The sequence below is a fragment of the Caretta caretta genome, chromosome 19 (genome assembly GCF_965140235.1).
Source record: "Caretta caretta isolate rCarCar2 chromosome 19, rCarCar1.hap1, whole genome shotgun sequence".
NCBI lineage: Eukaryota > Metazoa > Chordata > Testudines > Cheloniidae > Caretta > Caretta caretta.
The window spans coordinates 1155281-1181570 of NC_134224.1; the positions used below are offsets into that span (position 1 = coordinate 1155281).

Consider the following 26290-nt stretch of genomic DNA (forward strand, 5'->3'; position numbering starts at 1 on the left):
CGCCGTGAGTGGCTGCTCCCCATCCTCGCCCCGCCCTTCCAGCGCGCCGGTCGCTGTGATTGGCCGGGGCCGGCCCTCGCCGCGCCCCCTCGCGCTCCGCGCTCCCCCTCGCCGCGCGTGGCCGCCCCCGCCCCCGCCCCCGGCCCCGATTGGCCCGGCGGCCGGGGGGGCGGGGCGCGCGCGAGGCGAGCGGGCCGGGCGGGGGCGCGGCCGGGATGAGGGAGGCGGCAGCGGCAGCCGGGGCCGCGCGGAGTCGGCAGCACCATGGAGACGGGCGGAGGCGGCTTCCTCGTGCCGCTGCCGCTGCTGCTGCTGCCGCTGCTGCTGCCGCCCGGGGCCGCCGCCGAGGAGGGTGAGTCCGGCCCGGGGGCGGGGGGTCCGAGACGCGGGCAGGGGGCACTGGGGGGCTGGGCAGGGGCAATGTGGGGGGGCAGTGGGGGGCTGGGCGGGGGGAGGGTAGGGTGGATGGGGCAGTGGGGGGGCAGGATGGGGAAGTGGGGGGCTGGGCGGGGGGAGGTCAGGGAGGATGGGGCAGTGGGGGCAATGTGTAGGGTGGATGGGGCAGTGGGGTGCTGGGCAGGGGCAATGTGGGGGGGCAATGGGGGGGCTGGGCAGGGGCAATGTGTAGGGTGGATGGGGCAGTGGGGGGCAGGATGGGGAAGTGGGGGGCTGGGTGGGGGGAGGGCAGGGTGGATGGGGCAGTGGGGGGGCAGGATGGGGAAGTGGGGGGCTGGGCGGGGGGAGGGCAGGGTGGATGGGGCAGTGGGGGCAATGTGTAGGGTGGATGGGGCAGTGGGGGGGAGGGCAAGATGGGGCAGTGGGGGGCTGGGCAGGGGCAATGTGTAGGGTGGATGGGGCAGTGGGGGGCAGGATGGGGAAGTGGGGGGCTGGGTGGGGGGAGGGCAGGGTGGATGGGGCAGTGGGGGGGCAGGATGGGGAAGTGGGGGGCTGGGCGGGGGGAGGTCAGGGAGGATGGGGCAGTGGGGGCAATGTGTAGGGTGGATGGGGCAGTGGGGGGGAGGGCAGGATGGGGCAGTGGGGGGCTGGGCAGGGGCAATGTGTAGGGTGGATGGGGCAGGGGGGGGAGGGCAGGGTGGATGGGGCAGTGGCAATGTGGAGGAGAGGGTGAGTAGGGGCAGCGTGTGGGATGGGTGGGGAAGGGGCAATGGGGGGAGGTAGGGATGTGACAGCGAGTATCTGTGTGGGTGGGAGGATTGATTGTCATTGGACCATGAGCTGGGCTCTGTCATGAACACCTTCAACCTCCCTGTGCCCCATGTGGTTCCTCCCAGCCTCCCTAGGAGGGTCCTTTGCCAAAACAGGTGCATTGAAGAAAGGGGAACAGTTTGGGGATGAGGCGATGGGGACTTGGGGGATACGATGAATAAAGAGTTTCTGCCATCTGCATATAAATAAAGTGTTTCCAGCATGTTTATAAATAGTTGTTGTCGTCGTAAATTGCATTTCCTGAATGTCCCTATAAACAGCAGCCAGTCCTCATCCTCCTTTCCCTTCCCCTGAGCAGAAAGGAGGGTAGCTGGAGGCTGGGATCAGGGGAGTGGAGTCTGCAAGAAGCCTTCCTTTCTGTGGGGAGTCTGTCCTGGACTCAGGTTGCTCATCCCTTCCCGCTAGACTCGGTGCCTAGTCCCTTTCTATCTTATGCCTGGAGATTCCTTGCACAGATAATTCTCTTTGGCACGTGCAGCTTTACAAGGAGCCCCTGGTTCTTCATGCTAGTTTTGTATGCTATGTGAAGAGAAAAGACAGAATGAGGAAAAGCAAGCAGGTTGCTCAAAAAGTCAACAGCTGGAAGGGTACACTTGTTTCCCAGTCTGCCTCCAAGATCCAAAACCTCTGTAGACTATTATTCTGGCTGTGTGAACTCCTCCTGGTTCATAATGTATGGGATCAGTAGCTAGAGAGAACATATATAATGTGAAAAGAAAAGGAGTACTTGTGGCACCTTAGAGACTAACCAATTTATTTGAGCATGAGCTTTCGTGAGCTACAGCTCACTTCATCAGATGTTTACCGTGGAAACTGCAGTTTCCACGGTAAACATCTGATGAAGTGAGCTGTAGCTCACGAAAGCTCATGCTCAAATAAATTGGTTAGTCTCTAAGGTGCCACAAGTACTCCTTTTCTTTTTGCGAATACAGACTAACACGGCTGTTCCTCTGAAACCTGTCATATATAATGTGAAATCATGGTAGAGCTGTCAATTTGTGGTTGTAAAGATGTGAATTTTTAGTATTGTACTTGTGCTATTGTGGGGACAATAGACCATGTGACGGTAGGTGAGTTTCGTTAGGCTGTGCAGTTATCATTCCCTTCTTAACTGACAGAATAACACAGAGAGACACGGTGGGTGAGGTAATACCTTTTATTGGACCGACTTCTATTGGTGAGGGAGACGAGGTTTTGAGCGTACACAGAGCTCTTCCTCCGGTCTGGCCTGAAGAACAGAATAACATAGAGGCTACAGCCAGAGATGGGAAAAGGTTGCAGTGTAGTCTGGCCAAATCAGTGAATTTTCACTTCCTGCGTCCCTGGACCTATAAAGTCTAATTTAGCTGAGAGACGTGTGTAGCTTAAAGATTTGGACAGCAGTTTTATGGTTTCCAGGAGCAAAGAATCGAAAGCTTCCATTCTTGTCTGATTAATTCTTACTGTGTTTGCTGGGTTGTAATCCCATCACTTAAGGAGAGTGTAGAAGATGGACACCTGGTGATGTGAACAGTAGAGTCACTACTATCTCTAAATTCCAAGGCAGACTGGCTGACGTTGTGGATAATCTGGTAAACTAAACCATGTAGATTGTGTACTTTACGCACAATTGTCATTCAGGTGAACTAACATGAGGTACTAGTATAGAGCTTGTAATTAGTGCTGTAACCAGTCTGTTCTTGTATTATTGGTGAATAATGCACTAAGTGAGAACATGATATATGACTTAGGCCCTATGTGATAAAAGTTCATAATTCAGGTAGGTATTGCAAGTTCCCCAATATGTTGTTGCTTGACTGGAGTTTTTTTTCCTCTTTGCCATGCACGTGTATAGTTGGAGAACAGTTCTGCTTTTCTGTGGTATGCAGAAGTTAATTTAGAGTCCCAAAATTCTCCCAAAATTTACATGACTAGAATATTCCCTGGAATGGAAACTCTAGATTCAATTCCTTTTCCTTTCTTGAATTAATCTAGAGGAGATCCTGGTAATAAAGTCTCATCAAGTGTAGTTTGTTTTGACTTGAAATACTATTTCTGGCTGCTAATTTCCTGTATGTCTAGGTGCCACATGACTGCCATTGCATTAAACTGCACGACACAGCTCTGTTTTGTGTTGAAAAGTGTGAACTGCTGCTTCTGTTTCCATTGCCAATGCAGTGTGGGTTCTCTGGAGTCCTACACTTCAGAGCATCCTTCATTATGGGTTCCCTTTTGGCTTACAAAAAATGCCCCATGGATATTGTGTGTGGTTCCCCATCTGGTCACTTACCCAGCTGTGTATTTATCTGTAGATAGACACACAAGCTTGCCAACACTGGCTGCCTCCTCCAGGTGTTGAATAGATTACCAAGAGCAATGCTACAGACAGTGGATCTCACTGGAACTCTGCTGAGAGAGTTGAGTGTGCCCACCTCTGGGATGGGACAGTATCTGATAAAAATACACAACCCTGAGAGTGGAGAGGGGGAAGGAAAGTGAACTCCTGTAGGTTGGGACTGTGCTTGCTATACTAAATTTATCCTGAGGCTTCAACCTTCTCTCTAATCCCCCCATCTTCCTGCCCTTACCTCTGCCCACCTCAGCTGCTGCCCCTTCTTCATACTTTTGGGTGATGATGCTCCCTATGCCTGGAAAGACCCTCACTCCCGCCATGCTCTTCATCACTGACCTCCCCTCCTGGACTGTCTTCTCCTCCTCCTAGCTCAGGCTCTGCTTAAAAGTATTTGAACAGATCAGATTTACTTCCCTCAGTTCCGCCTCTGTAAAGAGTGATGATAATCCTTCCTTTCTTGATGGTAAATTCTTCAGGGCAGGGGCTGTCCCATGCTATGCTTGTGCAGTGCCCGCACAGCAGGGCCTCTTACTGCTTTTGTAATACTAATAACTGGCTTATATTTTAAGCTTCTTACCTTCTCCCTGTATCTATCACTGCTGTGTTCTATGCTTATCTTCTTTAGAAAGAGAGCTCCTTGGGGCAGTGACCCTCTCCTGCAATCCCTGGAAAATGCCGTGCAAAGCTATGATGTTGCATTAATGGTTAACAATACAAATAACAGGATGCATGTTGAAGCTATATTTGAAAAGTGTGGTTCTGTCTAAGTGCTGTGATCACCTGGAAATTCTTGCTGGCAAGTTCCCTTTCTTTACACTTGGTTACACAGCAGCTCTCTGAACTTGCCTTCTGGAGGTACTTAAAAATGTCCTAGGAGGAAAACTCAGATAGGCTGACTTTGTTCTAGGCTCATGTCTCTCACCCCTCTACCACCTTCCTGCTTTGCTTTCACACTCAAAATCATTGAATTCAATCTGTCTATAGCATATTGATCTGCTTTCTGCGATATTTTTCATTCAAGCAGGCAAATAAATGGCTAGGAGTTCATATACTTTTTTTCTAAATGAGCCCAGTGAAGCTTAATTTAATAGCCTTTGCATTTCTGAAGAGCTGAAGTTAAAATACACTAGAGTCACTAGTGTTGCTGAAATTCCCATTTACACCATGAAGATGGTGCTCAGTGTTGCACTGTGGTGTGAAGTGGCCCAAGCCCTAGAGGATGCTACGTGTTGTAGTTCTGTTCTGTCTAGAAATGGCATGGCAAGCTTGGTTTCTTTCCCCATTTTGCCTCTTGCTTTCTGATTACATTGCACTCTGCTTTTCCCCTAACATGGAGCTTTGTGCTCATGTTGGCCTTTGCTTTCCACTTGCATGGTTGTTCTGATGGGTAGTGGTTTGATTTATCACTGATTGATCAATCTATTCTGTCCTGCGTGTGCTCGATGCATTTACAAATTCCCATGGGGGAGAGGAGCCAAGACTCATCTGAATGTCTGTGCCATTCTCTTCACAGCAGAGGGCCTTAGCATGGGAGGCTGGACAATGAAGATCTGACACTTAAGATAAGCCTTCTCTCTTTCCTCTTGCCCCTTTCACAATTCATCCATGCCTAAAATACTGTATTGGTGCCCCAAATCTTATAGTGTTGTCCTTGTCACAATATCCCTCTGGGGGTGTGGTGGAAGCATTGGAGTCTGAACACAGTCCACCAAGAAAGCTTACGGTACGAGGATAGAAACATGCTGAAAGCCCAGCTGGATCTGGTGGTCGAGTGGTTGCAATGTTCATATTAACAAAGCCTGATTTAAATCTTGATCTGCAATTAAAATGACCCCCAACATCAAGCTGCAGTGCTGGTTTTCAGCCAAGATCATTTGACTGAACACTCTGGCTTATTTGAGACGGATCCTCTGCCTGTCTTCCCCTCTCAGTAATTAGGGCAGGTGCAGTCCCTTGGAATAAGGCAGTTTGCTGTCTGCCAGCCTTGTATGTTTTTAGCTTTGCTTCACTCTAGTGACGCCCTCTGGCGGCTGCAGCTTTTTCATTCCAAGTAATCCCACTGATTACACCTATTTAGTTCCTGACATGGGTTGCATTAACCTTGCCTGTTAGCCTCTGTCGGCTCCAACCTTTTGCTTTTCCTCTAGGATCCTGAGGAATTTGAAGCTTTCTGTTTACACTACTCAGCCTTATGGGTAGGGAGACCAAAGAATGACTGTTTGTAGCTTTGTCGGTCCCAGTATATTAGAGAGACCAGGTGGGTGAGGTAATAGCTTTTATTGGACCAACCTCTGTTGGTGAGAGAGACAAGCTTCCGAGCTTACACAGAGCTCTTCTTCAAGTCTGGGAAACTCATTGATGAATTGATGATAATGCTCCTTTCTTGCCTTCGAATCTACAAATCAAGGAGTCCTACGCTGACTGTGCTCTGGGATTGCTTTCATATTTAATGCCATAAATACCATGTCTAACTTATCTGCAAAACTTGGCATCACAGTGCTATGGAGCCTAGGGAGCCTTACTGCAGGATTTTGATCCTAGTGTACCGTAGTGTACACTGGGCCATGTATGTTACACGGTGGTATCCCTACGTTCCCACTGTTGGAAAGCTACTGAACTGTCACAGGTTTCAGAGGGGTACCCATGTCAGTCTATATCAGAAAAAAACCTAAGGAGGACTTGTGGCACCTTAGAGACTAACACATTTATTTGGGCATAAGCTTTCGTGGGCTAAAACCCACTTCATCAGATGCATGCCTTTCACAGTGGCTTCACAATGAACTGGAAAATGAAAGTATTTTGCCCAATGTGCTAATTTAATTTCCTAGACACCTGCCTGTCTTTCTTTCTGGGTGTCCTCTCTCACTTTCCTGGGGTGATATGTACTTGGTGGGGATCAGTATTCACTTCTTGGCTTGCCCTATCTTTTTGCCACACTCCTTAGATGTCCAGGAGACAGAACCACTTGCCTTGAGAGGAAAAGAGCTTGAATGAATGTTGTTAGCAAGGGATGAATGGAATCCAACAGAATAAACTGATTCTTAGTCTCTGGATGATGATTATCAAGAGAGTTTATATGCCTGTGTCTTCAAGATGTGTTTTTCAACAAGAGTCTCCTTATTACCCGGCTATATAAGGAATCTACAGGCAGATGAGACTCTGAAAGGCAGAAGAGAAAAATAGAGACAGAAGAGTGACACTCAAGTGTCTAACTATGACATACAAGAATTTTAAGGAATCCATGTAGCACTTCAGTCATCAGGTTCCTATGGCCTGCCAGGGATTCTCATCCTTCTACAACTCCTGTAACCAGACATTAGCATCAGTTCAGTCATCCGGGGCCGAGTTCAGGTTTGCAAGGTATAGTGCTACGCAGAGCTCTCCCAAACATGGGCAGAGCTAAGTTGTCCTTGACTATGTCTTCTGCCTCTTTTTTTAGAAGCATTGGAACAGATGTGTACATAAAACTGCCCGGCAGTCCAGAAATTGTCAGCATTAACCCTTTACAGTCTCTGTCCCAAGCCCACACCTTCAAGCATAGCTGTACTCTGTCTGGACCAATAGCTCCATCTCAGCCAAGACAAAGAGATTTTGAGTATCAATCCTGAGCTGTGACAGTTTCATGGCACCAGAGACCCAGGGGCCAGTCTGATAAAGGAGGTTTCATTATTCTGTTCAGATGTCTCTCAGCCATTGCTATTACACTGTGATAAAGTGCCCTCCTCCAGCATCTGCAAATCCTTCATAGAGTAAGTTAGTGGGAGCAGACACAGTTACAGCAAGGCTTACGATTTAAAATAATAGACCATCATAAAAGTAGTTTATTGCACCAATATGGAGGTTTTCACACACTCCGTTTTTTGCAGAGTAAGAGCTCTGGCTATTCAGCTCCACTGATTTCACAAATTAAACAGAGTTGCCATCCCTTGTGCTGCATCAGAGAGCAGGGTTATTTTTATTCAATCTAACACAGCTCGTAGGTCAACTCTAGCTCCCTCTTGGCAGGAGAGAGTTAGCATTGTACAGCCAGAAGCAGTAGTGGGGGAGAATCACTGTCCTCTTAACCCTCAAGCAAAACACAAGAAAGGTGAAAGCCTCTATTGCAGTTAGCCCCACGAATGAGCCACCCACACAATGGACTGTGCTCCCAGGAGACTGACTGGAAACTCAAGAAATTGGAACAACAGCGTCTCCATGCAAACCTACTTTATTGGCCTTCTAGTAGGACTATCCCAGCGCATTTCTCTCAAAGCGGGTTGTCACTTAGATAGTTTGAGCTCCTGGGCCCAACTATCCCCAAACAGAATACCTGCAGCTCCTGCTAGGGCCCACCTCCCAGCGACCAGGGCTCATAGTTAGACACTTGAGTGTCGCTCTTCTCTCTGGATTTTTCTCTTCTACCTTTCAGTGTCTCAGACATCTGCCTGCAGATTCCTTATACATCTGGTTCATAAGGAAACTTTTGTCCAAGCACACATTTCGAAGACTCTGTCCTCAGGAGGCTGCCCAACATGCTAGGGGGCTTGATGATCATCATGGAGAGACTGAACCAGTTTATTTTATTGGATTCCACTAGTCCCTCGCTTGACAACAATGTTCATTTGAGCTCTGTTGCTCTGGAGATGAGGGCATCTGTTTCCTGGCCTCCAAAGGAGTGTGATTCAAGGAGAGGGACTGCCAATTCAGTAAGTTAGCAAGTATTCAACAACTCTGCTGCTCAATTAAATTTGGGAGTTGGTGCTATAGCAACTGTTACGGTATGGCTTAGCCTTCTCTATGCTGAGCTGGTCAGACAGTTTGAGGCCAGAAGGGACCCAAGATCATTTAGTCTGACCTCATGCATGGCTCAGGCCACCAACGCCCACATGCTAAACTCAACAACCAAAATTAGGCCATATTATCACAGCCCACAGGAGACTAGACTGTTACGTGCCGCAAGCAGAGAATAGGAGGGACTGAGGTGCACCAAAGCCCGAGACGCATTCAGTTGGCAGGGAATTGATTGAGAGAGGTACCCGGATAATCCTGGCAAGTGACCCTCATGCCATGCTGCAGAGGAAAGCAAAAAAACCCCTCAGATCACAGCCAGTCTGACCTGGGAGCAATCCGTTAGACCCTGAGCATGTCAACAAGAACCAACGAGGCAAGTATCTGAGAGAGGATGCTCGCCTGCCCACCCGTCCGGTGTTCTACCTCCAGCCAGGGCCATCTCAGAAGAAGAAGAACAAAAAGCTTGCTCCAGAATACATTTGGGGGGGGAATCCCTTCCTGACCCCTGCGGGTAACCAACTAAGTCCTGAAGCATGAGATTTTTAGGAACATAAGGCATGAACCAGAAGAGACCCCAAAGGCAGCTGACCCCTGCTCTCCTCCCAATCACAAGCAACCCTGCCATTAGGGCCGGATTAATGCAGGGGCTTTAGGGGCTGCAGCCCAGGGCCTCAGGCTAAAGGGAGCCCTGCATAAATAAATCCATAATTATATACAATTCAGTGGTCACCAACCCGTCGATCCTGGAGCCTCTGCTCTGCCAATGGGAGCTGTGGGGGTGGCACTTGTGGGTGCAGGCAGTGCAGAGATACATGCTGTCTCCCTCTCTTCCTCCCCCTCAACTGCCAGGGGCGTGCAGAGATGCCAGCAGCCACGTGCTTCTGGGAGTGGTGTGGGGGTATGGCAGGCAGGGCAGCCTGCCTGAGCCCTGTTGTGTTGCCGGCCGGGAGCCACCTGTGATAAGTGCCTCCCAGCCAGAGCCTGCACCTCGCACCCCCTCCTGCACCCCAACCGTCTGCCCCAGGTCAAAATCTCCTCCTGCACCAAACTCCCTGCCAGAGCCAACACCCCTCACCCTCTCCTGCACCCCAACATTCTGCCCCACCCTGGAGCCCCCTCCTGCACCCACACTCCCTCCCAAAAAGAAACTAATATAACAGCTGTTCTAAGGTAAGATGTAGGCTATTTTGAATTAACTATATTCTACATGTTTTAAGACTGAAATGTAACCACAGAACGGCTTTATGTTAATTAAAAGGCAAGTTTAGTATAGCGTTAGTAGCCTTGATGCCATAATTGTGATCATTTTATTTTAATTTAGGAAGAAGACTTTTATACGGGGGCCCCACACAATCTAATAGCCCCGGCACCACAGGAGAGTTAATCTGGCCCTGCCTGCTCTATAATCCCACTCCGATTTGTTCAGAATTTAAGTACCAGGTTGTATTAGATGGGAAATATCAGGTTCTAAGTGCTGGGGAAGATGCTGCTTGTGTGTCGGTTCTGCAAAGTACATAACGCAGCCAAAGTGTGGGATGGAATTTAGGTCTGGAGTTCTGGCATGCTGTGTGCTTTACCTGGCAAACTAGGTAAAGTAGGTTGGTCAGAAAGACCTGGAGCTCTTGGGGAATCTGGCTGCACAGTCCCTCGAACAACCAGCTTGAAGATACCGTTGGAGTCCCCGTTACAAAGTTAGCTGGTGGATGTGGTGCACCCTGTGATACTTGAGTTAGCCAGCAGAGCATCGGCTGGCCAGCTGGTATTCAGAGAGCATTCAGTCTTCAGCAGACCACTGAGCTCCCATTGCCCTGTGGGGACTCCAGAAAGAAGGAATGACTGTGTATATGTTTAACCTTCTGCTCTGCCAAACACATGCAGTCAGTGCTCCCCATGGGGCTCAGTTACTAAGGCAGGTAATCTTGGTAGCGCAGACGCCTGCGCTTCACTGGAATCCATGCACGCTGACAGGTGATGATAAACTCTCCTGAAATTGAGAAATCCAAGAATTCAGCATCAAACGATCTATAAATGACGTGATTTTTCCAAAACATCCCTTTGTGTTTTTCCAAATATTACAACACTGGCCATCTCTGTCTCTTTAGGTTCATGTTCTATGACAAGCTAAATGTTCTCTGAAATAAAGCAGAATTTTCTGCACCTTGGGGTGTTCTGTAGCCCATGGATGAGTGGGAAGAGTGGAGCTGCAGCCTAATGCAAGGGGAAGGATGGGCAGGATAAAGCATGTGGGATGCTGGCTTCTGGGACTCCCACCCTGTCTCTTTGCTTGGCACACTTCAGAACTAGTGTCAGTGCCTATGGGACGGTATTAAGAACAGGCATGCATCTGGGATTTTGGAGGGTGAAAGGTAGATCATATGGTTTGAGAGGGGAAGGAGGGTCAGGGAGCAGCTAAAGCAACAGTGTGAGATACTGGGGTCTGAGAAAGCTCCCACTTGTTCCTGTGGCTAGGAGCCCTGGGGCTTGGGACATGGAGTTGTGGTGTGTATGAGAAGATGGAGTCAAGGAGCACAGAGGACTGTACCCAGAGGAGCCCCACAGAGATTTCTGGGACTTAAATTTACTGTACTTGTTACTCCACTGCAGCTCTGAAAGCTGATTTGCATATGCCTGCTTTCTTAGCTACTGTGCAGTGGTAGCACTAAAGAGAGATCTGAAATCTCAATACTTTCCTGTCATGTTGTGGTGCTGGCAAGGAGCAAACGAGCGCTTTGCTGTGCTTTGAAAAACATGCTTTATTGCCACTCCACCAGGAAACAATATTTGAACATCTCATTAGCTTTTAAGGCCTCTCTTGTATGTGTTTTTATTCTCTTATCCAGATGTGCATATATTTGCTTAATTTCTCTATTAAGCTTCAGTACCAGAAACATCTGTCTCTTTGGTCTTTGGAGATGGTCTCTCCCAGGGGATCTCTCTTCAAATGGCAGCACAAGTGGATTTTATAAATATAATTTAAAAGGGCAAATAATTAATTTTGTAAAGTATTGATTGCTCCTTTGAGAGCTCCCTAATACAATCATGACGTTCTGTTACCTGATACCAGATCTGATCAATCAGCGGGTCCCTTGGAGAGGGGATTACATATTCCATTACATTTCAGTTACAATACAGCCAAATGGACTGCATACAAATTTGCCTAGCAGGTACGATGATGTGTTGCAAATGTGGAACTCAGCAGCGTTGCCTATTGGTTGAAGCATGTGGTGCAGGAAGGAGAGAATCTAGCTTCTGTTCCTGGCTCTAGAACAAACACGATGTGTCTCGGAGAAGTCTCTTTCCACCCACTTAGGTCTGACACACTTGAGTTTATTCATTCAAACCTTTGTTTGAACCAGAAGCATGCCTTGGGATTGCAATCACTATTAAAGTAATGAATGACAGATATACAGAAAAAGACAATGGCCAGCTGTTGTCTCCTGGGGCATCAGCGGGTCACAATGGGTTTCTCCTACAAAGCTCTGACAATCTATTCTGTATTATGCGCATCCAAATTGCGTATTCATTAGTTCTCTTCCAATCACCATTAAGTATCATGAATATTACATATCTTATGTAACTCATACAGTACATGTGTAAACTTTAATTGGCATAACTTCTGTTTATCTTTGCTATTTTCCTGTTGTTATTTCTCTTATCTAATTGCTTTATTACCATTGATCATGTAAATTTGGCCAGGTCACTTTGACCCTTTACTCTGTGTAGGGACTTTTTACCTGTTTTTCTCTAATTGTCTCTTGGCAGTACATTTTGCGTATCTGTTGTCCCAATAACTCCCTTCAGTTTCTGTAATATCTGTGGTCAAAACATCCCCTTTGTCCTATGCAGCCTCGGCTGTAAGCGAGTTTGCTGACTAAGAAGCTCACTAAGAATACACTCGAGTCAAACAAAGCTGAAGGCAGCCAGTCAGTACAAACATCACCTTCGTCTGTCCAAACCTACTCAGCGGACGTGACTTATAGCACTTCTCATGACCTTCTTTGCCTCTGTTCCTTCATCTGTAAGGCGAGGACAATGTGCTCCTCCCAGGGATGATGTGTGGCTTCATTCATTACTGCTTGTAGAGTGCTTTTGAGGCCTTCAGTAGAAAGGTGCTAGAGGACAATGAGTTGTTAGTGTAAATTGTGTGGTGGTCCACATTATTGACTGTTTTCCTTGTTAGTCTCTGTGTCTGTCACACTTTGTTGCAATTAAATCCAAAGCAGCCCAGAGTAACACTGTTGATGCAGGGAAGGAAACCCGATGGGGCTTCCTCTTTACCCTCCACCCATCTCTTCCCCACGCCCATTTTACTTCTAATACTATAAGACTCCGTTATGGGCATGTAATGATGCTGCTGGCTGGGTCGTCCATGAGGAGTGAACCCAAGATCTGTGGATTTAAAAGCATGAGCAGGTACTGCCAGAACTCCAGGTCTGTGTCTATTAGCTGGAGGTAACAGCAGCCTCATACCTACCCATGCCGAACCCCGAAAGGGACACAGAGCCAAACTGTGTTAACATGGGTTATATGCAGATGAAATCTGGATCTTTTGCCTAATAATCCCCCTGGAATTGTGGGTACACTGAGATCGCTAGAGTATGTCCTGCTGACATTTTTAACCACAAAGAGCTCTGTCTGGAGAGGGCAGAAGAGTGTCTAAAAAAGTGATGTGAAAACTGAGTCCCCTCTCCTTCCCCCCCACCTCCCCAAATCAGAAACCCCTAAACCTAGAAGAAGAAACTGGTTGCCAGTGACTTGCTCTTGTGGTCTGTTTCTTAAATTGTCATTCATTTGTTGAGGGTTTTTATTCATCACTCTAGATTTTAAAATAATGAAAGCCCCATTACTGGGCTATTTGGTGATTATGTAAATAGTCCCACGAGTGTGGTGAATAATAATAATAATTCCTCTAAACGCAATTGTGATCTGGAAATACAGGTGCCTCATTTGCACATTCTCAGCTTGAAATGAAGCTGCAGACCATGAAATGCAGGGAGGGAGGTTATTTGCGAGAAGTACTGGTTTTGTCAGAATTTGTTGCTGTAAATAATTTCAGCACAGCTGTAATCCACTCTACTGTAATGTAGGAAAAGAGCATTATCTGAACTGTGCCCAGTGGATTGTGGCCAATTTGATTGGGTTCTGGAGTAAAATGTATTGTCTGCATTGTAACCAACACCCCGCTGCAAATGAATGATTTGAGGATGGAGAGAGCCAAGGTTTGTTTTCAGTTCACTCTGAACTTCGCTTCTTACAGATTATATTTCTTTTAAGTATTGCTTATTGTGCTGTCCAGAAACAGCCCTGTCTCTCAATTTGCTGCTCAGATACTGAGAAGCCTAATGCTGCTAAGCACCGTTGGTGGTGATCAGTGGAATTTATGAAGTGGTACAATATGGTGAGTATGGCAGGGGGCATAGCAAACGACCAAATCAGCAGTAATATCATTTGATGGAAGAACTAGCATCTGCTAGGAATGCACAGCAGAGGCTGGCAATTTAAGGCTCACAGATAACTAAACTCGATGGTGGGGGGGAATTCTGCATGTGAATTAAAACTTCTTTGATTCAATGGAAACCAAAGGTAGAGATGCGACTAGTCATTCTCTGCTATTCAGAGGCAAGCAGATCATGAACTGTATTTTGTCTGAATCTCCTGGTTCCCCTCCCCTCTTTCCTATTCCCTCCCCCCCCCCCATTCTCAGGTTGGCTTGGGAATCCCTTATTCTCTGGGGAAAACTTTATACCAAGGATACTTTTTAGTCATGGGCATTTTTAGTAAAAGTCATGGACAGGTCATGGGCAGTAAACAAAAATTCACGGTCCACAACTTTTACTATATACCCCTAACTAAAACTTGGGTCGGGGGGGAGGACGGGGGTGTTGGGGGGTGTGGCCCGGGACTCCCCCTGGTGCTGGGGTGGGGGAGGGTTGGCGGGGCTGGCAGGTTCCCTACCCGGCTCCAACCGGCATGTTCCTGTAGCTCCTAGGGGGAGGGGTGGCGGCTGGGGGGCTCCCTGTGCTGCCTCCGCCACAAGCGCCGGCTCCACAGCTCCCACTGGCCAGGAACCACAGCCAATGGGAGCTGTGGGGTGGTGCCTGAGGTTGTGGGCTGCGCACGGAGCCCCCTGGCTGCTCAACCTAGGAGCTGCAGGGACATGCCGGTGGGAGCCGGGGAGCCCCCCTCCCAGGTTAGCGCCACCCCCCCCCAGCCCTGAGCCCCCTCCCACACGCCCAAACTGCTGCTGCTGGCCCAGGTTGCTGCAGAAGTCATGGAGGTCACAGAATCCATGACTTCCATGGCCTCCATGACAGACATGCAGCCTTACTCATGAGGGAATCCGTAATGAAAAAAAACATTTTAATTATTGTCTGTTAACTGAATAAACAAGCTACCCTCTGTTTGTCTGTGACAGAAGTTATAGCCATAAATTCCTGAGAGCTTAATATCTTCATTCTATCCGTTTAAATGTTTGACAGTCTTTATATTCCAAAGTGGGTGTTAAAAATGAACATTTTAATGACTACTGGTGATAGTCTCTTCCAATAAAAGGCCCGTGTGCCACACATACACCTGTGAAATGTTTATCACTGTGATAAAAATGCAGATGGTTCCAGCCTATTATTTTTGGCATGAGCCTGTAGGAGATTAGCCTTTATACCCTGTTAGTTTTAGAGGGAATCCCACTGCAGAGAGACGGGGTCTTTATGACTTTCAGACGGGGGAGTGAGTTTGACCCTGCCTTTCTCGGGGTACTCTGCCAAGAGACCTGGTTCACTTCTGCACTGGAACAAATGAATGACTTGGTATATCCCCGGCATGGAAACTACAGCTATTGAGAGTAGAAAAGACCTGCTGGGTCATCTCGACTGTCCCAGGATCTGTCCCTGCTGGTGACCTGTGGTGTTTGGCCATTACATAGGGGAATCGAAGTGGGCGTTCATATTTAGTGTAAAATGATATCTAGTATCTGAGGCCTGGTGGTGGCAATGGTGCATTTGGAAAAGGCAGCACCATTTTCCAGTGTGTCGGAAACTGACCTCGCCCAACCCCTTTTGAGTAATTCGGATCAGAAAGTGGGGAAATTTCCCGCAATTCTACCGTTGTAAAGGTTTTGATGTTTGTAAAGTGGAACACCGTGCTTTGCTCCAAGGAGCCGGGTGGGTTAACCTGACCTAATCTCAAGCATTAAAGTCAATTTCAGTGTGGTATTTAATGTCAAGTGGTTGTCATGGGAGTAGTACTGAAAATCACTTGTAATGTCGTGATATTTCTAGACCAGACTTACATGTGGGAGTCATGTCCCTTGGCTGATGTTTTGGTTGTAGTATGAAGGGCTGTGTGGCTAGGCACTACACAGAGGCCAATGCTTAGGTGTCTTTAGCTAGCTAAAGGTTTTTCTACTAGTGCCCATCACCATGGTATCTGAGCGTTTTGAACTTCTGGGATGAAAGCTGTGCCTCATTGAAGTTAGTGGGACTTTTGCCATGACCTCAGTGACACCAGCATTTCACCACTGAGATGTAATTTTGCGCTATAATGTGTATCCTGGGGTGGTTCTTGCCGCTGTAAAATAGACCACCCTCATAGCTACGATTACAGGGTAGCTGGGTAGGGCTGCTGAAGCTTGGTGAGGGAGCTCTGCCGTCGCTGGCTCGTCGGAGGTACACAGGAAAGACTGTAGAAAGGCGATGAAAGGCTCCACGTGAGCAGTACAGTACAGACCCGTTTACGTGTGAATCCGCTGAACGTGCGGTAGCACCAGGCCTCCCCGTGCTCCCTGTTTAACACGCGAGACTCGTGAACACGCGGTACGGGAAGTTGCTATGTGGTGCTAGAGGTTTGCTCACTAACTCGCTGACATAGCAATCGACAGGAAGTGCGGAGCGGAAACGTGTTGTATGTCTTTACCGCTGACGGGGAGGGAGAAGGGGCAGCAACGTTAAAGCGCTGCCGTGGCAAAGGACCCTGCAGCGCTTTAAGGTCCCTGCCCCTTTTGCCCCCCGTCGGCTGCTGACGGGTGGGGGGAGCAAAGGGAGCAGCTGCCCCGGGACTGGCGATTTAAAAGGGCCTGGGGCTTTGGACACCGCTACCACAGCAGCGGTGTTGGGAGCCCTGGGCCCTTTAAATCACCACGGGAACCCCGGGCAGTGCGGACCAGGTGGCCTGGAAGGGCTGGCTGGGGGGATGCTGACCCCTAGCCCCGCCCCTTCTGCTGGAGGCCCGGCCCCTTCCGGGGGCCAGAGCTGCCCCTGCCCCATACCGGTAAGTGTCCTGAGTTACTTTCACCCCTGTGTAGTAGTAGCAATGTTTTTATCAGATTACACATTTGAATTTATATTCTTGCAAAGCACCATTAACAGATAGGCCTGCAGTATTTGGGACGCTATTTCAGCATGGCCCTCTTAACCCATGGTCTGTTAACACGCAGTTGTGACGGCTTGACTCCTGACATCTGCGTGTAAACGGGTCTGTACTGTAGTAAGTTCTTGAACTTAACAGTTCTCAATTCACTTACACATTTGTAACAAAATATTGGATGGTCTGTTCCCTGTCTTTCTCACCCCACCTGCCCCATGTTCAGGGCTCTGTGGTTACCCTGCGATAGTTGCTGACCCTTCAGCCCCCAAAGCAGCATGCCCTCTGGCAGTTTTGCTGCTGTTGTTGGCACAGTAGAAGAAAGCAAATGCAGAACCTGCAGCTCGGGTCTCAGCTGGTCAGGGAAGGCAAAATGGCCTTTGAAATAGTTTGAAGATGTGACAGTTGTCATCATTAGTCTTTAAGGTGCCACCGGACTCCTTGTTGTTTTTGTGGATACAGACTAACACGGCTACGCCCTGATAGTTGTCGTCATTACATTTCAAGTGTCCGCTGGTGACAAACTGGGATTTTAAACTCTTTCAAGGTCTCCTTTAGAGCATGGCAGCGTCACTCCTGTGAAACTGCTCAGTGGGGTGTACGTCTGAGACAGACTGTGCCCTTTTAAAAGTGAGAAGTGATCCGAATGCCGTTTCCAAATGGTCGAGCCAGCTGGTCATTTCAGAGGCTGGATGTTCAGTGTAGTTCGTCAGGGTGGTTGAGTTGGGTGTGAGTTCTATAAATTCACTTTTTAACACATCTGTCTCCCATGCAGTTGTTTTGCTGGATTCTAAGGAGTCACAGGCCGAATTGGGCTGGACATCGCACCCATCGAATGGGGTAAGTAAAAACATACGCAAACATGTTCTGTCGCTATTACTCACCCGTCCCACCCCGGTCAGCCTGGTTAACTCTGATTTAGAGCAATGGTGTGCATCTAGCAGTGGTCTCCTCCTACACGTGTCTCCTGATTCTGCGTGGTGATTCCAGGCTGTCTGTATCTATGGGAAAGGCTTCATGGCTTGAGTGAACTAGCTTCAGCAGCTGAGTAATGCCACCTGTGGAAGTGCATTCGTTGGTGCACTCCCTTCAAGGAGGTGAAGACGGAATTCTTGATCCCTATGATCTCCTCAGGGGTGTCAAATGCTCTGTACTGTGGAGGGCCTTTGCTTTTCGCTATTGCTCATCTAGATAGGTATCTGCCTTCAGCCACTAACAGCGTTAGAATGATGGGTAGACAAAATTCTGCTTAAAATCCAGATCCCAGAGGTGAGCTGAGAAGCAGCGACACGTCTCTGTGATGCGAACAGCAGGCTTGACAAGCTGACACAATGCTGCTGTGACATGAACGGTGATGTTTGTCAATCCCAGACGGCTGGGGAGAGGAGCTGAGTGAGTGTATTGATTATGTCAGAGGAACACTGCAGATTGAGCATAGCTCATGACAATGCGTTTTGCATTCTTGTACTAAGAAAAGGAACTCAAGTCAATTAAAGCTTTTCTCTGTAGTTCACTTTCCAGGCCAGTTGCCTTAAGGATTCACTCAGTTCCCCGATGAGCAGAAAGGGCCGGATCTCTGGAATTCTTGGGGAACTTGACCCCATACGTATATGTGACTCCTGCATGATTTATAGTTTGTCTAAGTGAATGGCTGCATTGCTGCCTTTGTCTATAGCTGTGCCCACTTTCACCTGAAAGGGCAAATCACTGAAATCAGATGTTTCTTGCTGCACTTAACTCCCTCGTCAGAAGTGATTCTGCATGTTTGGAGCTTGGCTCAGGGGTCAGCTGGACTGGAGCTGTGGGTGGCTGGGAAGGAACTCCATTAGGGGGTTTCTTTGGTTATCTCACTGCAAACTCTGCCACCTGTGGAAGGACTTGCTGTGAGCAGCCCTCAGATCACTTCCTTCTCAGGGCTAAGATGATCTAATCACCATCTCATCAATCAGCACTTTCCTGGCCGCTGCAGGGAAATGCCACTTCACTTACACTTGGGTGAGCTTGTTCCTTGAGAGAATCAATGTCCTTGGCCTGCTTTCAGGCTGGGGATTGTCCCTGTTGGGTTTGAGGCACCCGGCTCCTTCATCACCAGCCATCTCTAGCTTCTTTTGATATTTGGCAGTGTGAGTTGCTTCTGGGTGAGAGTGCAAATACTACCTGTCCGGGAAGGTAAAGCCGTGAGAGACAGCCGGCCTTGGGGACTTTGCTCCTCACTCTGACCTGAGTTGCTCAGCGTTGCCGGAGTCATTCTTGTCAGGGAGGGTGGAGTCCTTCCTTCTCCTGCCCACCAAATGACAGGCGAGGAGAAGTTGGTCTGACACTTCCTCTCTCCTTACTCTCTCCCCTCCCCCTCTGGTGCTCTCTAATTAGGAGGGTAGTTTCCTCATTGGGGAGCTGTAATTACTGCTGTGCTATACTAAAATACAGCCTATGACCTAAAGCCAGTGGAGTTGCAGAGAGACTGGCAGTCACCACCTTCAGAACAGTTCGGTTGGTGCTTGGAGAGAAGAGGTCAGTCAAATGGGATTGGAAACTGGTCCTGATAATACACTTAACTATGACATTAGTCACTAATAAAGGGAATGCCATCCCTGGCCCTGCGGGAGTGAACTGGGGGATAGTGTACCTTGCCTCTAGCTTAGCAGACAAGACTTCTCTGGCTTTTAGAAATTAGATCCTTTTTAGACATTAAATTCTGTGTCCATTGTCTGTTACTGACTGTGTTTCTCCCTCCTAAATATTTAGAAATTGGAAAACACTGCAGAGTGGCTGTGTTGGGATTTGTGTATTCTGTGGGCTTCAGGTTTTTTTTAACGCCTGTTATAACGATGCATAGGTTAAGGGGTTTTTAGTGACTGTACTTACAATGATCTTGGTATGGAGGGGGCTTTACTTGAAAGACTGGTTCTCACTAAATAGCAGGTATCAAGATGTGTCTGTTCTTTTTATAGTGGGAAGAAATCAGTGGAGTGGATGAAAACTACAAGCCGATTCGTACCTACCAGGTCTGCAACGTCATGGAGTCGAATCAAAACAACTGGCTGCAGACAGGCTGGATTGCCAGGCGCAGTGGCCAAAGAATCTTCATTGAGCTGAAATTCACCCTGAGGGACTGTAACAGCATCCCTGGAGTGGCTGGCACATGCAAGGAGACCTTCAACCTCTACTACGTTGAGTCAGATTCCGATCTGGGCCGCAGTATCCGTGAGAACAAGCATACAAAAATTGACACCATTGCTGCTGACGAGAGCTTCACCCAGGGGGACTTGGGCGAGCGCAAAATGAAGCTGAACACAGAGCTGAGGGAGATTGGGCATTTGAGCAAGAGAGGCTTCCACCTGGGCTTCCAGGATGTGGGTGCTTGCGTGGCTCTGGTTTCCGTGCGGGTTTATTACAAAAAGTGCCTCTCCACGGTGCAGAACTTGGCGGTGTTTCCAGACACTGTGGCAGAAGCAGCATTTGCAACCCTGGTGGAAGTTAAGGGCACCTGCGTCAATCATGCTGAAGTAGACCTGGATAGTCCTCCCAGGATGCACTGCAGTGCGGAGGGGGCGTGGCTAGTCCCCATTGGGAAATGTACATGTAGTGCTGGCTTTGAAGAGAAGGATGATGGGTGTGAAGGTAAAAATGGCCATTCATGCTCTATTTCTATCTCAGGCCCCAATCAGTCCGTCACATTATTATACTGCGTCCAGCACCCTGGTATCAGAGCACAGTGTAAACACACGGAATTGCATTTTGTCACTCTTGTGTTTGTGGTGTTTTTAGTTCATTATGATTTGCTAATCCAATAACCAGAGTTTTATTTGGGGACCAGGGAATAAGGTATATTGTTTTTTGTGGTGGTGGTGGTTGTACTGTGCCGACTGATTCAGCAGCATCTAAGAATAGCTTCAGGTATTTTCCATAACTTTGTACGTGCCATAAAATGACTCTAGAACATTAATGTCCCCATTGTCGTGCTTTGCACTCAATTTAATAATTCAGTGACTTTACAGCTTGCAAGGTTACATTTAATGACAGCTGTAAAAATAGATATAACCCCTACTTAACTAGTGTCACTTTAATGATGCTGAAATTCACTTCAGTTTCTCTCTTTTAAAATGATGGTAAGAGAAAAACTCAGCATTACCAAGGGGCTGAGTGAGCCAGGGGGCTGGTGCTGTCCTTGGAATCAGTGTTTGGAAATGCTTTTGGAATGGAAGAGGATTATTTTTTTAATGTCTTTTTCTTAGTTCTTGGTCAGTACTTAATCTCAGCTCAGCATTGTAGCAAATGCTTCTGTAAATCAAGTTAAAAATGTCAAAGTAACTAAGATGCATCTCTTCAAACAATTTCAAGTGGTGCTTTGAGTGGTGTTATCTGTGCAAATACTAGGAAGTTCTTGTGTACCCTTTTGTCACACGTCTAGTCGAGTGTCCCCTCTTGGGCACTGTCCAGATTGCTGTGAGGGGAACCAATTGCCGGATCCCGAGTGCTTGAGGCCTAACAAGTTCCTGTACTGCCCTTAGTCTGGAGTCCCAGCATGCAGATCCTCTGTCTAGCAACCCCTCTTGTGAGCTGAGGCCTCCATGCCCAACGGTCCAGCCCCTGTGGTCAGTGCTGACTCCTCCTCCCACCGTACTCCCCCAAAGCTTAAACACACCCTGTTCCAGAACTCCATCTGTGTGAGCATGCTGGTCCCACAGGTTAACGTTTCAAGGGCCTGAGATAGGTGTAACACAATGCATTTACAGCCTTTGCACAGGAATCTAATATGATTGCTCTTACTTAATCATACAAGAAATACACAGTTCTAGACAAAAATAATAAACTTTTCATGCATTTGCCTTGGTTTCCTCCCTACTCCAGAGCATTCTTTGGGCTGGGGTCAGTCTTCCCTGCGGGCCTCCAGGGTCCTTCTGCGGCTGGTTTGTCTTCCTAATCATGGCACCTCTCTCTCTTTCTGTCCAGGTCAGCTTGCTTTGACTTTGGTTGGTCCCACAGCTAAACTATGGATGGAACAAGCAAGCCATATGAGCAAAGTCTGAAGGAACTGGTTATATTTAGTTTGGAAAAGACGAGATTGAGGGGGAACATGATAGCGGTCTTCAGCTACTTGAAAGGCTGCCATAAAAAAGATGGAGAAAAGTTGTTCTCTTGCCACACAGCAGATTTAGATGAAATCTCAGGAAAAACTTCCTAACTGTAAGACCAGGAGGATAGTGGAACAGACGCCTCGGGAGGTGGTGGAAGCTCCTTCACTGGAGGTTTTCAAAAGGAGGCTGGCTAGCATCTGTCTTGGATGGATTAGACACAAGTAGTCCTGTATCATGGCAGGGGGTTAGTTAGATGACCCTTGTGGTCCCTTCAAACCCTGTGATTCTGTTACTCTAAAACTGAGGTTATCTTGGTGACTGTCAGGGTAACTTTATTTTTAAGATTGCAGTGGCTCTGTAGCTATTGCGAAAATGCAGATTGGGTGAAACCCCAGCTACACTCTACTTCTGGAAGGCCATGCAAGGCTGCAGAAATCTCACACAGTGAAGAGGCGAGAGGAGACAGGACGTAAATATGTCCTAAAGTGCTAACATTTCTCTGGTAGAAATGCACCCATGTATTAGAAGAGTGAGCTCTGCCTAAGGATAACGGTTCAGTTGTCAAATGAATACTTGGTGCCATGCAAACCTTAAATTCCCTTTACAGGATGCAGTGTGTCGGCCATCTCACTCTGCTCCCTCCTCCTCCGGAAGGTGGGAAAGCCTTTAATGGTGCTCTTGGTAGTAGTGATTCACTTAATGCCCTCTTTAAGAAGACCATAATAAAACTATTGAATTGAAATCTTGGTATTGTTCATTGCTTCAGTGCTTGTGTGGCAGCTTGCCATGCTCTTCCCATCTGTTTGGAGTGGGGAATTTACATAGCGAGTCCCAGAGGGCTCTTGCTAATGTTTCAGGTTTCTCCGTGTTGAGTTTAAATAATTCATATTCTCTTAGGAAAAATATTTGAAGTAATTTAATGGACATAATTAAGGTTTTTTTTTCCCATTCACAGAAAGCAGGTCATTAGTCACTCTCTGTGGAGCTGCGTCTGATGTCTGGTCAAATATCAAAATAATTTTGAAAAGTGGAGATTTCTTTAAGCCTTGCATTAGCATAGTGCTAAGTGAATAACGTTACAGATTTATGATGAAAGCATCCAAGGCAGCAGGAATTCTTCGACAAGGACAAAAAAATTAGCTTCACTTGAAGGCAAACAACAATGGCTTTTTGTGGATGTTAAAATCGACTGGCTGTGCAGCAAATCTGTCTCCAGTGCTTTGCTCCCAAGATCTGTTCTGAGAAGGGCCCTACTCCAGGTTAAAGTTTTCCAGGACCTCCTTCCCAGTGAAACTGTGACTCTGATCACTGACACCGGTGCGTTTGCCTACCAGTGAGGGAGAGAATCCAGTGGAGGGAGCAGCAATCCCAGCCCATGTGATTGCGGGCCAGCTCAAGCCGGCATGCCCCTGGGGAGCAGCAGCTCTGACTTGGGATAGTGGGAGCGGCAGCAGAAATCCTTTCCCAGGGTATCATTTTGGTTGCAAGGCACCATGCTGATATGTGAGCTGGGGGGTAAAGGCCAGGGTCTAGGGGAGAGTGTGTGCAGCGCTGTCTCTCACACACTGAGCTGGCCTGCCAGAGCGTTTGCCATGGTCTTTTCTCTCCCCCAAGGAGAGGGCCTCATCAACCCTGCTGGGCTATTCTGCTCCTCTGTCTGTTGAACACCCCCTCCCTTTCCCTCTGGGGCCATGTCTGAAACATGGGGCTTGACTGTTTTGCAATGAATTGCCCTGAGGCTCCATTTGCCTGTGAGTGTCACTGCCTGATTTGGTGCTGTGGCTGTGAGCAGGGCCCTTAATCTTAATGGGTTTCTCTGGTTCACTCTTTGTTGGCATCCAGAAGTACCTGTTCTTTTGTTCAAGGACAGTTCCCCGTTAAACTGGGATTAGCCCGAGGCAGACCATTTGTCTGGTGTAATGGGGGCCTGCCAGTTAGGAGGCCCTGCTCTTTGCCAGGCCTTTCCTCATGTTATGCTTCAGAGCTCCCTGGCCTCTGTCTGTTTATCCTTCGAGACCTTCTTTGACACCCTTCTGGCTGCATCTCATGTTTTGAGATTTGCTGGGAAGAGGTAACATGTACGGGACCACCAGTCACCTGGCATCACGTCTGCAATGAGCTCCCTAGGGCTGGTAACTCTCTGAACGCGGCGGGGCGGTGCCAAGCATGAGAGGGAGAACTGCCCCCACAGTAAGATCCTGCAGGATCATGCAGACTGCCCAGCTGAAATTGTGACCTGCCTGGGGGCTCTGCAGTAAGAGGATGCCATGCCACATGAGCACGTCAGGCAGGAGGCCATAAATGTGCCTGAAACATGGCTGCTGAGGGCACAGTTCTGTGTGCTTGCTTGGCGCCAGGCAGTGGGTTATAGAGGTGGCAGTGAGCTGGATCAGAGCTGGTGCTGCCCCATGAAGAGGTCAGCAGGAGTCAGGCAACTCTTTGTGGCCTCCCAGCTGCTCTTCCCATGAGGGCTGCCGGTCACTATGAACAGAGTTGTACGGTGATAAAAAGCCATGGCGTGCCAGACCAAATCCAGCCCTGCTCTGAGCAATGGCAGCCCAGCTGACCTGGCATTGCACCTACTAATGCAAGCTTGGATCTGGCCCCAGTCTTTTAAAACATGTGGAAACAAGAGAGCCTGCAGCAGGGCTGTGGCTCGGACAGAGCAATGAAATTATTGGAGCACCTCTGCCGGAGTTAACCTCTTCTCAGTATTCAGCCTTAAAGGGGAGTGCTGAGCAAAGCAGTGTCTGTCTGTCAGGACCTGATCCCCCTCCTCGGCCTCTGCTCCTCTCCCCCCTACATAAGCCAGGACCTAATGTTTTTTCTTTTACTCCCTCTTCCAAATGTTTCCTGCCTGCCCTGGTTCTGACGCTGTCATTAACGGAGAGTGCGCCTGCCCTGCGCCTTGTAGGAAGAGTGAAGAATTAGGCATTCATTGCAATGAGGAAATGATAAAGTAACTAAAGCTAGATGCATCTGAAAGTGTGTGATGCCCTTTGCAGATGAAAAAGCCAGGGCTGAATCTTTCTCCCTTACCAGTGGCACTGGCCCTGCTCTTGACTGGCCTTTAAAAATGAGCCCTTGAAGACAAGACACAAGCTGGCTCCTGAGCTAACTCCAGACCCGGGTAGCTGCCAAGCCAGGAGCCTTTCCCAATAAATCGATTTTTCATTTTCAAAATCTGCCCCATTCTCCAGCTCACAGTAAAAGTGAAGAACGGATTCTATTGTTTTAGATTTGTAATGTGCTGGGTGCACAGAGCTCACGGACAGACGTGTTTGATTAACTCTAACTCCAAATAGGAAGAAAAAATAAATTAAATGGTGGCAGGGAATAAGAACCACGCGAATAGCCCCCCCCTTCTCAGTGGGGAAGAAACGGATTTCTGTGTCTTCTTGAATTTGCAAGGCTGGGTTATAATTGGATTATAACGCTCTAGTATTCTAGTGATTAAAGTACTGAGGTTATTGTAGTGGTAAGGGAACATTCATGGTTTAGCACAGTAATCAGAGATTTTTTAAAAAGGACTAATAGGATTTATAGCATGCACTGATCACTGCTGCAATAAATCCAAATATTTTTGCTGTTCATCTTTCTATACAGTTGCTTTCATCCTAACGGATCCCAAGGCAGGTGACAAACTTTGTATGTGTTCTCATATATTATAAATCACTTCACCAGTCACTGAAATGCAGCCACCTCTAGGGTAGAATGAGGTAGCTGTTGACTGTCTTCTCAGATAAGATGAGGTTCTGTCACTATAAATACATTTGAAACATTCTTCTTGTTTAGCTGGGGCTGCAGCCAGATGCTGCTCTGTGCTTATCTTGATTTTGAAATCTAGCTCCAGTGATCACATAGTGAGTGAATTAAAGGTCTTATTACACTGCAGCTGATCAGACCTGTCCACTCCTGCTTTTTTCCTGACAGGCTCCCCAGCAGCTGTGTCCTTTTACCCTTAATATCATGAGACGCATGCTTTGGCCCCTACATATAATTTACTTTCTAGTGTATGCAATATCTTTTGTGTAACTGAAGCCCTAATGTAGAGACTCTGCCTGCCATTTGTTCTAAAGTTCTCTCTGCTTCATCTTCTCCATCCTTCTCCTCTTTGTATCTGCAAGGAGAATTTCAACAAAGCCCAAGGTTAATATTTACCAGCCAGATTTGTTGCAAATGAGACAACTTCCACCAGAGGGTAAATTAATATGATGGAGACCAGATTCCAAAAATAGCTATCAGCCGCTTTTCTTTGACAGAAACGTAAATTCGTGCTGTAGCTAAGGTTTCTTTTCAATTTATTTCTGCCCCGTTTTGACGGCCCTGGTGGGAGCTGGCTGCGCGTTAGTATTCTGCTGGGCTTGCAGCAGGCACTGGAGAAATAGCCTCTTTGTATGTCGTTCTTACTTCACCTCTATCACCTGCCAGTCAGCATCTTTTTCCCCTCAGGAGGCTATGATCTAATTAGCAGGCAATTCCACAGGCTTTAGGACACCTTCCTTGTGGGGATAATGGCACCGAA

The 26290-nt window shown here is 47.9% G+C and overlaps 1 protein-coding gene across 3 annotated transcripts in view; it reads left to right on the top strand.

Annotated features, from left to right (window-relative positions):
- Positions 1–218: 218 nt before the first annotated feature.
- EPHA10 (EPH receptor A10) overlaps positions 219–26290 on the top strand; it is a 112749-nt gene continuing 86677 nt past the window's right edge. For 2 of the 3 annotated variants that reach the window (XM_048825918.2, XM_075121230.1), the window contains exons 1-3: positions 219–352; positions 17463–17527; positions 19639–20308. In XM_048825918.2, the coding sequence (XP_048681875.1) occupies positions 265–352; positions 17463–17527; positions 19639–20308 (823 nt within the window). In that variant the 5' untranslated portion in view covers positions 219–264. Of the gene's footprint in view, positions 353–17462; positions 17528–19638; positions 20309–21640; positions 22508–26290 lie in introns of those variants that run through there. The other variant, XM_048825917.2, reaches the window with a different exon arrangement.